We start from the raw sequence: 15554 nt of genomic DNA, 5'->3' as shown, positions 1-15554 counted from the left end.
TTGCAGGGAGGAAGGAGCGGAGCTGCAACAACTAGCTTCCGTGCTTTAGGTGCAGCAGAACAGAAATGGTCCAGCTGACTCTCCTGATTCGGGTCTCGTGAAGCTTGCTCCATGCAGGGTTAGGACCAGGTTGAAATCTGATTTATTTTTTAGCCAAACAGCCGGACGTCACAGACTGGCTCTCAGTGCACCCATCTAATCTGAAGACAATTATCAATCCCAATGAAAAATGTAAAAAATTGAAAATCAACCAAAAATGGTAAACCATTCAATACGCATTCAGTGATCTTGAATGCAAGAATTATACCTGGGTTCTTAGCGTCCAGATTCTGAAAATTGTACTGCCAGGTAATGTTGGCAACAGGATAGCTGTTGTTCACAACACACACACCAACCTGAGGGAAGAGGGAATAGGCAAAAAAAACACAATTACAATTCTGCAAAAATACTTCAGTAATAAATTTCTACATTTTGTGTTCATCAATCATCTGTCAATTCCTTTCCCTTTCCAGAAATCCATGCTACTTGTATCAATTCATACCGGCTGTTTCAATGAGGCAGTGGCGTAGTGGTATTGTCACTGGACTCATAATCCAGAGACCCAGTGTAATGCTCTGGGGACCCTGGTTCGAATCCCACCACGACAGATGTTCAAATTTGAATTCAACTAAAAGTCTATTGATGACCGTAAAATTATTGTGGAATCCCGCATGTCTGGTTCATTTCCCTTCAGGGAAGGAAATCTGCCATCCTTACCCTGATCTGGCTCACACGTGACTCCAGAACTACAGCAATGTGGTAGACTCTTAAATGCCCCAGCAAGCCACTCAGGACAAGGGCAATTAGGGATGAGCAATGAATGCTGGCCCAGCCAGCGATGCCCACATCTCATACGAATAAAAAAAGTCTTCCTTGCTAATGAAGAGGAGTCATACAGACTATACTCGGTTTCTCTCTCCACAGATGCTGCCAGACGTACTGAGATATTCCAGCATTTTCTGTTTTTATTTCAGATTTTCAGCATCTGTGTATATTGCTTTTGTTTCTTGGTAATCTTTGTTTGAGTTTATTACCCTTGGTCAAATAGCTGCATATGGCTTCTCTTACTCCTAGCTTCCAAGTTTTAACTGGTGCCTCCAATATTTGATCCCTTTGTCACAATGACCATTTTGTCAACTTGATCGGACTTTAACATTTTAATTAGACCATTCTCCAAGGCACCAAGAAAATGCTAAATTTCCTTATGACTTTCTCAAATCATAAATGCCCAAAGTTCACCCTTATTAGTTATTCCTCTCGTATCTCTTGAAGCCCATCATTTTAATTTTTTTAATTTAAAAAAATAAATTTAGAGTACCCAATGCTTTCTTTTCCAATTAAGGGGCAATTTAGCGTGGCCAATCCACCTAACCTGCACATCTTTGGGTTGTGGGAGTGAGACCCACGCAGACATGGGGAGAATGTGCAAAACATTCGGGATTCGAACCCGGGTCCTCAGCTCTGTAGTCCCAGAGCTAACCACTGCACCACGTGCAGTCCCTTCTTGAAGCCCATCATGCCCACCCTATGGTTGGCTGACCAGAATTAACAATGTTTCATTATTGCATCTAAGCTTGACAGAATACTGTTACCTTAAAATCTCTTTTGATTTGTATGCTGCGATTTTGCTGTGCCCGCACTCGCCCCGAGCACAAATGGCGATGTGGGCACAAAATCATGCCGGTGAGTTCTCACTTGCTGATCATCGTGAGTGTTTGGTGGAGGGGATGTATTTCTTCTAATTGACTTCTGTGAAATCGTAAACGACTATGGGTAGGATTCTCCAATAATGGAGAATTATGGGCTATGTCCCCACGCCAGCGTAAAAACGCTAGCGAATCACTCTGGACTTTCCTTAAGAAAGTCCAGAGTGATTCTCCTACCTGCAGGGGGCTAGCAGGGCCCTGGAGTTTTTCTCACAGCTCTGGCTGTGGATACAGGGTCCCACACTTCCGGTCGGGAATCCGTGCATGCGCACAGCGGCGGCCTGCAGTGGCCGCCCCGTGGGACATGGCGGACTGGGACCGTGGAACGGCACCAGAAATGTAGGCCCCCCCCCCCGAGATCGCGCATGTCCGCGGCCCGTGACACCTGATTGCACCCCCCCTGGCCGTCCATGAGCCCCCCCCCCAAACAGGGCGACCGCGGACTGAGTCCGCAGCCGGCACCGACCGTTCCCGACGGCCGATAGGTGGTTGGAACTACGCCGTCGAAGGGCAGCACGGTGGCACAGTGGTTAGCATTGCTGCCTACGGCGCTGAGGACCCAGGTTCGAACCCGGCCCTGGGTCATTGTCCCTGTGGAGTTTGCACATTCTCCCAGTGTTTGCGTGGGTCTCACCCCCACAACCCAAAGATGTGCAGGGTAGGTGGATTGGCCACACTAAATTGTCCCTTAATTGGAAAACATGCATTGTGTACTCTAAATTTTTTTTTTTTTGAAAGAACTACGCCGTCGGGAACTCGGACAGTTTTCTTCGGAGAATCACGGGGACCGGAGAATCGCGGGAGTGCCGTCGGACCGGATTTCAGCGTAAACGCTCATTCTCCACCCCCACGCCCTTCGCAATTTCGGCGCGTAGGCTCGGAGAATCTAGCCTCATATGTGGGAGATATTTTCTCCACAATGTGGTGAGAAAAGCCAGCATGGAAATGGAATTTCCCAACAATGGGAAAGTCCACCCGTTGTCTACCACTTTGCAAATACAAAACATAGCCTCGTATTATATGGAACACAGCTGCATTATACCGAGAGCTGCCCAAGCAATTCTGGTCATCAATCTGCACAGTGAGCTGGCTCTCTTGCCAATGTTACCAAGATACGTGTGTGTGTGTGTGTGTGTGTGTGTGTGTGTGTGGGGGGGGGGGGGGGGGGGGGTGATGATATGTCTGTTGTGTGTGTGCGCGCGAGCGCCGGGGTATGTGTGATATGTCTGTTGTGTGTGTGTGGCTTGCACGCACCTGCTGTAGATTCCCTTCCTCTAGGAATGCAACTGGTTCCAGAATTTCAGGAATAGATGGTATTTCTAAAAGAAGCAAAACAAAAGGTTAGGCAAAAAAAACTATTCACAGAAGATATATACCGAAGAAGTGACATTACTTCATGCATGAGAATACAGCAAATGGGAATTATTTTAGTAAAGAAATTTACTTGGCATTCTGTAAGGCCGGATACATTCTAACCAACGCATAACTAGAGCATTACTCAGTCTTAAGAAAATAACTAACATATTGGTTCAGTTCAGTGGCAGAGTACATGGTGTCAAGAGTGTCCCATTTTTAGTCAATAATGCAGGACGATCACAGACTACGTCAAGACAGCTTCATGAAGAGGCTCTGGAAGCTGAGGTATCAAGCTCTCTTTACTGCCAAGTGAAAATACATCAATACACAGGACATGTGAGTGGTACTTGCATGGGCAGTACAAGTATTGACATCTGCCTGCCACACCTGAAGCAAAATTTGAAAAAAAAGCTGTCACACGTGTAAGGGACTGAATGTGGATGATTGTGAAAATCGTAAACGGCCTCTTGTGGGTGTCTGAGTAAATGACAAGTGTTGACATGAGCAGCTTTCCCAAAACACATAGTAAAAATAACTTAATCCAGTCATTCGGTCAAATTGCAACACTTAGGGAGCCACTGAAGTTTGGTACACAGTATTCAAGCAGGTTAAAGCAGAGCAAAGTAGATGAACACTTATCATTGTGTACACACGCAACTGGCTATGTCAGTGCATTCAATCAACTATTAAGAGATTCATCTAAGAAGGTACTTTAAATGCTATTAAAATACAGATATGCCATACACAATATGGGTGCAGTATAACCAATCACTGTATCTGTTCAGTGATATTTTTGTAGAAGTGTCATTTACCACAACAAATTCAGCGCTTCACAACAGATGGTAGCACTCAACCAAACCCATGTCTGCTTCCCGGAAGCCCTAATCGAATGCATATGCTAGTATTTGTAGTGCGACTGGATGACACAGCAGGTAGAGAATGCAAGCCCTCAACTGTTGATTTGTATTGTGATGAAGTGATTATCCTAATAATGGATATGAATTCTTGCAGGTGGACAGCAGTCACTTTGAAGCACTTCAAAAGTAGACCACAATGGTAAAATGCACAGTCACTCGAATTCAGCGATCGCACGTCCTAAGTGTGCTGTGATCAAAGGGAGATCAATTTGGCTGAGCGAACACCAGGATGGAATGACTCGGAAGCCCATGGCACATGGGCCCCAATTCTTGAATTCCTGACTTCTTTCCTGGGGTTTCTGACTTTGAGGACTGCCTTTTACCTAAAGGTGCAGGCTGGTTTGGGGGCCGAGCGTGCACGCTTCATTACGGTCCGGGCTGGCTCCATTGTCGGACCAGGCATGCCCTCATCCTCCACATTTTTCATTGTGTTAAGCCAGCTTTTCAAAGAGTCGTAGCTCATGGTGCATCAGAGGTACACACAGAGACTTGGCTGAGAGCCCAGAAATCCATTAGCTTGTTGGAACACCTGAGCCCCAGGAAAAGCATCACTTGACAGCTCTGGCCCTCTGATCTCTTCTGTCAATCGCACAATATTTATCTCCACAAGCTGAAGAGGTTTGAAGTGCTTGCAGTTTCTGCTATTGATATTTTAAAAGGCCTGGATGATTGACATTTTTATTGGTGTGTAGCAAATAGGAGGATTTTGTTAAAGAAAGCGGGATGCTATCAAGTTTTTAAAAAAAATGAATTTAGAGTACCAATTCATTTTTTCCAATTAAGGGGAATTAATTCCAATTAGCCTGCATATCTTTGGGATGTTGGGGCGAAACCCACGCAAACACGGGGAGAATGTGCAAACTCCACATGGACAATGATCGAAGGCCGGGATCGAAACTGGGACCTCGGCACTGTGGCGCAGCAGTGCTAACCACTGCACCACTGTGCTGTCCCTGGGGATGCTATCAAGTTATTCAACTGCTTTTTTAAAGCTTATTTCTACACATCCTATTGTCATTATACTTTTGATTGCTTCTATACAGGCATAGAAGTCCCAAAGCTTGGCATGGGGAACATAAGGAGCCTTAGAGGGACATTCCTTGGCATAGAGGGCATGAGAGGCCATGTGCTGGCATGGCTGTGTGGGTGCTGAAAGGGTGAGGGCTGGAGGGCCTTTCTGTTTTAATTTAAACTGTGACCAAGTCCCACAGCCCTGAGGTGGGATTTTTCAACTCCTCGCCTCATTACTCGGCAGCCTGCCTCCAAACCCTTCCCCATACACACACACACACACACACACACACACTCCTTGTTGGCATTTTCTCCTGAGACAGGCAAGCCGGGCTGGGAATTCCTGACTCCCCCTACCCAACCCAAGGAAGAAAATCCAGCTCTACATGTCCATGACTGACTTGCAGTCCTTTTAAGCTCAGCTTCCTGTTAAAACTGGGGATTGGTGAATTTGCAGGAAAATTGGGTTGGGAGAATCCCTGACCACAAATGGAAATCTTGGGCAGGTTATCTTATGGTCAATACTGAAATTGTGAAAATCAAATGCTTGAGAGCACAAATTGCTTCCATTTCTTTCTGAATAGAACCGCATATACACCCCTTTCTGGAGAATGGGTATGCATTACCTCACTAGGGACATCAACAAACAGAATTGTGCCATGTCCTATATGGGACAATGAAACAGAACTTTCAGTACAACCAGTCGATTCCCACAGTTCTACTCCCTTTGACCCACCCTTTACCAGGAATAATGGGAAATCCCAAAACAGGCCAGGGCCCAATACTTCTAGTCTTTTCTTCAGCTATTCCACTCGAGTTCCAACAGGATCTTGGAAAAATGAGCAAGTAAATTTCACACCAATATTTTCTTTCATGCTTTGTTTAACATGATCGCGGATGCAACTTTTGCAAAGCACTCCTCGATAGTCTCTTGACTCCTAGATTGTATACCATCCAAAACTTCATTACTTGCAACCTGTTGTGCAGTAAACCCTCAGCCCTTCACATGAACTTTCATGGACCCCAACTCCCATTGGATCAAAACCTTTGCTTTGCCTACAATTCCTTCCATGGTCTGGCCTTACCGTATCTCCTGCAAGCACCGGCAACCCTAAGACCTACTGTGCATACCTCCTTCACCCATATCACCCAGTGACGTCCACATCCTGTGAAAGAATTTCATCCCAGTCACACTTTCAAAGCCACCCCCAGGTGACAAGATAAACCGTGCTCTATAAGTTAGACATGGGTTGACCGCATTAACTATTGATTCATCCAACTTGGATCTTCCTTTGAACACAGCTCTCTTTAAGTGATGAGTGAATTTGCCCAGAGGAGTGCATATGCACACTACTGTTACCACTGGCTAAAAGGTACATTTTATTTTTTTGAAACACTTCACAAGGGCTGATTTCCACCTGCCGAAATTCACATTTATTGTCATTATTAACATAATCGTCATGTAACTATATAAACCAACATATGAGGGCTTGTGTTCACCAGATGCTGTGTCACTTATTCCCACTACAGACACCGAGCATTATAATGTTATTCGACCTTCCTGGCTCCTGTTCTGAAGTGCTGATTCTTTCCCCCCCAGCCCCCAAATCCCTCCATTTACACAACTTTAAAAACCTTCTAACATATCAAGCTTTGAACAGCATATCCAATGCTCCTGTAAAGGCACGGTGCCTCCTATGTGGGGTGATTTTTCTACATTAAGAATGCCACATAGCTGCAAGTTATGAAAAGGTTTATGATGTGGAAAATGCAGAGTGGGTGGTGGCAGTCGCTGCTGCAAGAACAGGCGGCTCCGATGACCCTATTGTGGGGAGATAGCCCCATAGAGGGCACTTTTCCCTCATAATGAGCCACACATTCTTATCTATTTAGGCCTTGGTCGTCATAGCTCTTTTGTCTCCTTTCATTGTCATGTTTCATCGGGTGCTGCAACATCAGTCCCAGTGGCAGCACCGCAGGAAAGTTCCCTGACCCAGGAAATTGGTCAGACCCACGGTGGGATCAAGCGGTTGGTGGGCCTCTTGCCCCAACAAAAGGGGAAAACCCAGGGCTTTAAGATGGAAATGATGTCATCCCCGCACATGCGCAGGGGGGGGGGGTCACTTCCGCGTTGGCCATGGAAATTCCCGCCCCCGCCGAATCTCTGGCGCCGGAGAATCCGGCGGCCGGTGGGGGCGGGATTCATGGGACCCAGCGGGGGGGTCGGAAAATCTCACCCCAGATTCTAATTGCCATTACGACCTCCAGTGTTAATTGACAAAACATAATAATTGGACGAGAACAACGTCCGGGTGTACAACAGTCCCTTGTGGAGGTCCTCTGCTGCATTAATAATTATAAGATGATTTTAACACAAGCATCTTTAATACTTACTGTAAACTTTGAGTGAGACCGGAATTTCATCTATGTCCGAGTCCACAAGGGTGAAGCAAGAAAATATCTTTTCATCCTGAATCCCAACATTAGAGATAATTAAGGAGAAGTCCTTAGTTATGTTTATCCTGTCCTTGTATCCAGGGACCTCTTTGTTTGTTATTGTGTTGGAAGCTGGTGAAAGTGAAATTAGTTGTTCAATGCCAGCATCACTTAATTTCTGAAAAAGAGAGAAAGAAATGAAGATCAACAGTTTATAGTCAACAAGGATTTCACCTGTTTGGGGTTCTGTCAGAGGTTTCTGGGACAGGAAATGGTGACTTGCTGAGGTTCAGCTCAAGTTCCTATTCTTTATATGCACGTCACGATGGTGGACATCAGCAGACATGTTTCCTGGAGCAACGAGCAAAATATTACTTTATGCTAACCCAATCCTGCCATCATTATGAAGGGACAGGGCTGAAGATTTATGTTGTGCACTCGCTGAAGCAGAAACATTAAACCTATTTATAAGAAAAGAAGCTAAAAATGCACAAGTCCAGTGATAGATCTTGGGCATTGGTGCAGGTTTTGCAGAGATGGGAATTCTGGTGGGATCTGGAATTCTACCCTTGGAACCTCTTAACCCATCACCCAGAGATTATGGTGTGAGGAGAAAGATTGTATGCAGGTTGCTTCAGCCAAATGGCCATAATATTAAAAATTAAATAGAGACCCTGGTGCTGGCAGGCCAGGGAGTTGTCTGCCTGCGCAACGTTACCACGTCAGCCCTCCTGTAGCATGGGTGTCTGGTGATAACTCGCAAAACACTTGGCCCCCATCTTTACCCTGAAGTAAGTTACCAGTGACAAGAACAGTTCTGAAGAAGTCATACGGACTCAAAATGTTCACTCCACAGACCTGCCGAGTTTATTCAGCAATTTTTCAGATTTCCAGTAATCTCCAGCACTTTGCTTTTAATGAAGTTGCCTGCGCCTATTTTTTTTTTTAAACAATTTTTATTAAAGGTTTTCATAAAATATCAATAACAAAATGAGAAAGAAAAAAGAACCCAACAGGGGTAAGTACAAAACACAATCTAAAAAAGCAACCCCCCCAAACCCCTCCCCCCATACATAAATAATAAATTAACATTAACACCCCGACTTAAGACAACAGGTGTATACACCCCCTCAGACCCTTCCAGTGTAAATAACATAAACAAAAATAAAGTAAACCCCCCCGCCCCCCGAGCTGCTGCTGCCATTGACCAATGTCTAGCGTTCTGCCAGAAAGTCTAAGAACGGTTGCCACCGCCTAAAGAACCCTTGTACCGACCCTCTCAAGGCGAATTTCACCCTCTCCAATTTAATGAACCCCGCCATATCGCTGATCCAGGATTCCACGCTTGGGGGCCTCGTATCTTTCCACTGAAGGAGAATCCTTCGCCGGGCTAGCAGGGATGCAAAGGCCAGAATTCCAGCCTCTTTCGCCTCCTGCACTCCCGGCTCCTCTGCCACCCCAAATATTGCGAGCCCCCAGCCCGGTCTGAGCCTGGATCCTACCACCCTCCACACCGTCCTCGCTACGCCCTTCCAATATTCCTCCAGCGCTGGGCATGCTCAGAACATATGGGTGTGGTTTGCTGGGCTCCCTGAGCACCTAACACACCTGTCCTCACCCCCAAAGAACCTGCTCATCCTTGTCCCGGTCATGTGTGCCCTGTGCAGCACCTTAAACTGTATGAGGCTGAGCCTCGCGCATGAAGAGGAAGAGTTCACCCTCCCTAGGGCATCTGCCCACGTCCCCTCTTCGATCTCCTCTCCCAACTCCTCCTCCCACTTACCTTTCAACTCCACCACCGAGGCCTCTTCCTCCTCCTGCATCACCTGGTAAGTTTCCGAGATCTTCCCCACTCCCACCCACCCCCCCGAGAGCACCCTGTCCTGTACTGTGTGTGGCAGTAGCCGTGGGAATTCCACCACCTGCCGTCTGGCAAACGCCCTTACCTGTAAGTACCTGAAGGTGTTCCCCGGGGGGAGCCCGTACTTCTCCTCCAGCTCACCCAAGCTCGCGAACTTCCCGTCCACAAACAGGTCCCCCAACTTTCGTATGCCTGCCCTGTGCCACCCCGAAAACCCTCCACCTGTTCTTCCTGGGGCGAACCGGTGGTTCCCCCGTAATGGGGTCCACGCCGAGGCCCTAACTTCCCCCCTATGCCGCCTCCACTGCCCCCAAACTTTGAGGGCCGCCACCACCACCGGGCTCATGGTATACCTCCTTGGAGGGAGTGGCAGCGGTGCCATTGCCAGCGCCCCCAGACTCGTACCCACACAGGACGCCGTCTCCAGCCTCTTCCATGCAGCCCCCTCCCCCTCCATCACCCACTTGCGCACCATTGTCACATTGGCGGCTCAGTAGTACCCACAGAGGTTGGGCAGCGCCAGCCCCCCCTATCTCTACTCCGCTCCAGGAACACCCTTCTCACCCTCGGAGTCCCTCGCGCCCACACAAATCCCATTATACTCCTGTTAACCCGCCTGAAAAAAGCCTTCGGGATAAACACGGGGAGGCACTGGAACAGGAACAAAAACCTTGGGAACACCATCATTTTGATTGACTGCACCCTACCCGCCAGGGACAGCGGCAACGCGTCCCACCTCTTGAACTCCTCCTCCATTTGCTCCACCAGCCTTGTAAAGTTAAGCCTATGCAGGGCCCCCCAGCTCCTGGCCACCTGGACCCCCAAATATCTGAAACTCCTCTCCGCCCTTTTTAGTGGGAGCTCGCCAATCCCCCTCTCCTGGTCCCCTCGCTGAACTACGAACAGCTCGCTCTTCCCCATATTGAGCTTGTACCCCGAAAAGTCCCCGAATTCCCCAAGCATCCTCATTACCTCTGGCATTCCTCCCACTGGGTCCGTCACATACAGCAGCAGGTCGTCCGCATAAAGCGACACCCTATGCTCCTCCCCACCCCGCACCAACCCCCTCCAGGTCCTCGACTCTCTCAGTGCCATAGCCAGGGGTTCAATCGCCAGTGCGAAGAGCAGAGGGGACAGGGGACACCCCTGTCTCGTCCCTTGGTGCAACCAAAATTACTCGGACCTCCTCATATTTGTGGCCACACTCGCCATCGGGACCTCGTACAACAGCCTAACCCACCTGACAAACCCCTCCCCAAACCCAAACCTCTTCAGCACCTCCCACAGGTACCCCCACTCTACCCTATCGAAGGCTTTCTCAGCGTCCATCGCCACCACTATCTCCGCCTCCCCCTCCCTCGCCGGCATCATGATAACGTTCAAAAGCCTCCGCACATTCGCGTTCAACTGTCTCCCCTTCACAAACCCCGCCTGGTCTTCATGGATGATCTGCGGCACACAATCCTCAATCCTCGTGGCTAAGACCTTCGCCAGCACCTTGGCATCTACATTTAGCAAGGAAATCGGTCTGTAAGACCCACATTGCAGGGGATCCTTATCCCGCTTCAGGATCAAGGAGATCAGTGCCCGGGACATCGTCGGGGGTAAAGCCCCCCCCTCCCTTGCCTCATTGAGGGTCCTAACTAACAGTGGGCCCAACAGGTCCATATATTTTTTATAGAACTCGACCGGGAAACCGTCCGGCCCCGGTGCCTTCCCCGCCTGCATGCTTCCTATCCCTTTGATCAGCTCCTCCAGCCCAATCGGGGCCCCCAGTCCCATCACCAGTCCCTCTTCCACCTTTGGAAATCTCAATTGGTCCAGGAAATGGCCCATCCCTCCCTCCTCCCGTGGGGGCTCGGATCGGTACAATTCCTCGTAGAAGTCCCTGAAGAACCCATTGATGCCAACCCCACTCCGCACCACGCTCCCTCCCCTGTCCTTAACTCCCCCGATCTCCCTAGCTGCGTCCCGCTTCCGAAGCTGATGCACCAGCATCCGGCTTGCCTTTTCCCCATACTCGTAGACCGCCCCCTGGGCCTTCCTCCACTGCACCTCCGCCTTCCTGGTGGTCACCAGGTCGAATTCGGCCTGGAGGCTGCGCATCTTCCTCAACAATCCTGCCTCAGGTTCTTCCGCATACCTCCTGTCTACCCTCCCCATCGCCCCCACCAGCCTCTCCCTCTCCCCCCCGCTCCCTCCGCTCCTTGTGGGCCCTGATGGAGATCAGCTCTCCCCTCACCACTGCCTTCAGTGCCTCCCATACCATCCCCACTCAGACCTCCCCGTTGTCGTTGGTCTCCAAGTACCTCTCTATACTTCCTCGGACCCGCTCGCTCACCTCCTCGTCCGCCAACAGCCCCACCTCCAAGTGCCACAACGGGCGCTGGTCCCTCTCCTCCCCCATCTCCAAGTCCACCCAATGCGGGGCGTGGTCCGAAATGGCTATTGCCGAATACTCTGTATCCTCTACTCTCGCTATCAGCGCCCTACTCAAAATGAAAAGGTCGATTCGAGAATAAGCCTTAGGGACATGTAAGAAGAATTAAAATTCCCTAGCCCCCGGCCGTGCAAATCTCCAAGGGTCCACCCCTCCCATTTGGTCCATAAATCCCCTCAACACTCTAGCCGCCGCCGGCTTCCTACCCGTCCTAGACCTCGAGCGATCCAGTGCAGGATCCAACACCGTGTTAAAGTCTCCCCCCATTATCAGGCCCCCCACTTCCAAGTCTGGGATCCGACCCAACATACGCCGCATAAAACCCGCATCGTCCCAGTTCGGAGCATACACATTGACCAGTACCACCCTCTTTCCCTGCAACTTACCACTTACCATTATGTACCTACCGCCATTATCTGCCACAATGCTCGACGCCTCGAATGACACCTTCTTTCCCACCAAGGTCGCCACCCCTCGATTTTTGGCATCTAGCCCCGAGTGAAACACCTGACCTACCCACCCTTTCTTCAGTCTTACCTGGTCTGCCACCTTCAGGTGTGTCTCCTGGAGCATAACCACATCCGCCTTGAGCCCCTTCAGGTGCGCGAACACGCGGGCCCGCTTAAACGGCCCATTCAGTCCCCTTACATTCCAGGTTATCAGCCGGAGTAGGGGGCTACCCACCCCCCTCCCCCGCCGACTAGCCATGACCCCCCCTCGGCCAGCCACGCGCCCGCACCCCACACCCGGCCCGTTCCCCACAGCAGCATACCCCCGTCTTGACCCACCCCACTCGTTCCAGCTCCTCCTTGATCTTAGCAGCAGCAACTCGATTCCCCCCCCCCCCCCCCCCCCCCCCGGCTAGGACCCATCCTAGCTGGTTTACTCCCCCCAATGCACTTCCGCAAGTCAGCTGACTGCTGCTGACCCCAGCCACTCCCGCCTCCCCTTCGACTCCTCCCATTGTGTGGCACACCCTCCTCTCCCGCTCCCCATTCACAGGCTCTCCCCCTCCGTTCTAAGCGTGGGAAACAATCCTCACTTCCCCGCCCCGGTCCCGTCCCCCCCAGTCTTCGGCGCGGGAAAAAAATCCCGCGCTCTCCACCTACCAAGCCCCGCCACCAACCAAAACAGTGCCCAACCCGCCCCATCCACCCTCCCAACCCGAAAGAGAAAAACACAGAGAAAAAGAAACCCAAAACAATGCAAAGCCCCCCCCCCCCGAACCAGAAATAGGCATAACATATCCACCGCAGTCCCCAATCGCCCATCCCGACCCTCAGCCTGTGTCCAGCTTCTCGGCCAGAACAAAGGCCCACGCCTCCTCCGGAGACTCAAAATAATGGTGCCGATCCTTGTAGGTAACCCACAATCGCGCCGGCTGCAACATGCCAAACTTCACCCCCTTCCTGTGCAGCACCGCCTTCGCTCGATTGTACCCTGCCCTCCTCTTCTCCACCTCCGCACTCCAGTCCTGATATATCCGAACCTCCGCGTTCTCCCACCTGCTGCTCCTCTCCTTCTTGGCCCACCTGAGCACACACTCCCGATCGACGAACCGATGGAACCGCACCAGCACCGCCCGCGCAGGCTCTTTAGCCTTGGGTCTCCTCGCCAGCACTCTATGGGCCCCTTCCAGCTCCAGGGGCCCCTGGAAGGACCCCGCTCCCATCAGCGAGTTTAACATGGTGACCACATAGGCCCCCACGTCCGGCCCCTCCAGCCCCTCCGGGAGGCCCAGAATCCGCAGATTCTTCCGCCTTGACCGATTCTCCATCTCCTCAAACCGCTCCTGCCATTTCTTGTGGAGCGCCTCGTGCGCCTCCACCTTTACCGCCAGGACTAAGATCTCGTCCTCATTGTCAGAGATCTTTTGTTGAGCCTCTCGGATCGCCACCCCCTGGGCCGTTTGTGTCTCCAACAGCTTATCAATAGAAGCCTTCATCGTCTCTAGCAGGTCCTTTTTAATCTCTCTGAGGCAGGGCTGGATACCCTCCTGTTGCTCCTCCGCCCACTGCCTCCACGCTGCGTGGTCTCCGCCCGCCGCCATTTTGTCCTTCTTCCCTCCCTTCTTCAGGTCCACCACCACCTTTTTTGTCACCCCGCTCCTAGTTAAAGCCATATACTGACGGGGAATTATTATTAACTCCTTCCCACACCGGGAAACGTCGAAAAGGTGCCCTTGGGGGTCCTGAAAAGAGCCCAAAAGTCTCGAGAGGGAATACTTTTGGCAGTGTTCACTTCACCAATCTGCCCCAAAATGTCCGTGGAAACTCCTGAAAAAGGTCTAAGTGTCCGTTCCAGACGGGAGCTGCCGAATGCGTGACCTACTCCTCCATGGCCGCCACCGGAAGCCTCGTCCCCGCTTCTTCAGTGGCCCTGGTGAGATCTTTTCACAGTTGTTCCCTCTGCTGTTAGAATTCACTTTTGATAAAGGTCCTCAGGTCAGTTTGCAGCTTTAAGCTTGCCCTTCCCCCGCTTGCATGCTGGAAGGGGCCCTGTTTATCCTGTTTGCAGCCAAATCTTCCACTGCTTCTGCCGGGCCTGGCAGCCAAAAGTCACAACACTCCTGGGGGACACCCGTCAGGGGAGTGTTGCAGTCCTCTTCCCACACCGGGAAATGTCAAACAAATGCCGTGGGGGCCCTGCAAAAGAGCCCAAAAGTCCGTTCCAAGCGGGAGCTACCGAATATGCGACCTAGCTCTGCGTAGCCGCACCCGGAAGTCGCCTGCGCCCATTCTGTCACATACCAGTAGCAAGTGGATATATCGCAGCACGGTGGCACAGTGGTTAGAACTGCTGCCTCACAGCACCAGGGACCCGGGTTCGATTCCACCCTTGGGTGATTGTCTGTGAGAAGTCTGCGTGTTCTCCCAGTATCTGCATGGGTTTTCTCCGGGTGCTCCGGTTTCCTCCCACAGTCCAAAGATGTACAGGTTAGGTGGATTGGCCATGCTAAAAAAAATGCTCCTTAGTGACCAAAGATGTGCAGTTTAGGTGGGGTTACAGGGATAGGGCAGGAGAGTGGACCTAGGTAGGATGTTCTTTCAGAGGGCTGGTGCAGACTCAATGGGCTGAATGGCCTCCTTTTCACTGTCGGATTTCAATGGATTTTCAGGGCCAGTCTCTAGAATTTTGCTGCACCTGGCAAATAGGGGGGAAAAGCTCTCTTCTTCATATTAACATAAACATTTCCACACAGACATTATTGGATAATGCTCAGAAGCGTGAACCTTGGCTAGTTTCGCACTAACGCAAGGATTGAGGACCACCCTGACTAAGTGAGATAAAGTTAATGATCGAAACAGACTAGATTGAAGACGAATTCTGTCGAGGTCCAAGTCATAAATTCCAACCTAGTGTGATGAATGTAGGAATTTCAGATATACTTATTGTATGTATTTGGTGCAGTAAGGGTTAAAAGCCTGGTATAGTGTGTGACTGCTACAGTTGTGTTTTTAAAAAATCCTGGTTTGAAAGACAGCCAGGCATTGTGGCTACAAAAGGATTAATTAAAGCATCGTAAAAGTTGGGCGAATGGAATTTTCTTTGTATCAAGAAGGTTCCCTGGGGGGTAGATAATTACAGACATTGAACGTAATTCACCCAAAAAATCTCAGAGTCCGGTTTCGAGCGCGCTTGGCAGGGTGTTTCTCAACAGCTGCTGTGCCAAGTTGACCCTGCAATTCAACGGCACTTAGCCATTCTTCTGGGGCCTCGGGGAGATTTTCCCCATCAAGGCCACATTTAAAGAGATTTCCTGCACTGAGGAGCTGAGCTTGCCAGCA

General features: G+C 50.3%; 1 protein-coding gene across 1 annotated transcript in view; it reads right to left on the bottom strand.

Moving 5' to 3' along the window:
- The window catches only part of LOC140427845 (CD166 antigen-like), a 441201-nt gene that overhangs the window by 65372 nt on the left and 360275 nt on the right, over positions 1–15554 (bottom strand). Inside the window, 3 exon segments of the mRNA XM_072513612.1 lie at positions 308–395; positions 3000–3064; positions 7424–7643. Of these exon segments, the coding sequence (XP_072369713.1) occupies positions 308–395; positions 3000–3064; positions 7424–7643 (373 nt within the window).

Source organism: Scyliorhinus torazame, chromosome 8, assembly GCF_047496885.1.
Source record: "Scyliorhinus torazame isolate Kashiwa2021f chromosome 8, sScyTor2.1, whole genome shotgun sequence".
Classification (NCBI taxonomy): Eukaryota; Metazoa; Chordata; class Chondrichthyes; order Carcharhiniformes; family Scyliorhinidae; genus Scyliorhinus; species Scyliorhinus torazame.
Note: the sequence above shows the minus strand (reverse complement) of the source record. Positions and strands in the feature narration are given on the sequence as shown.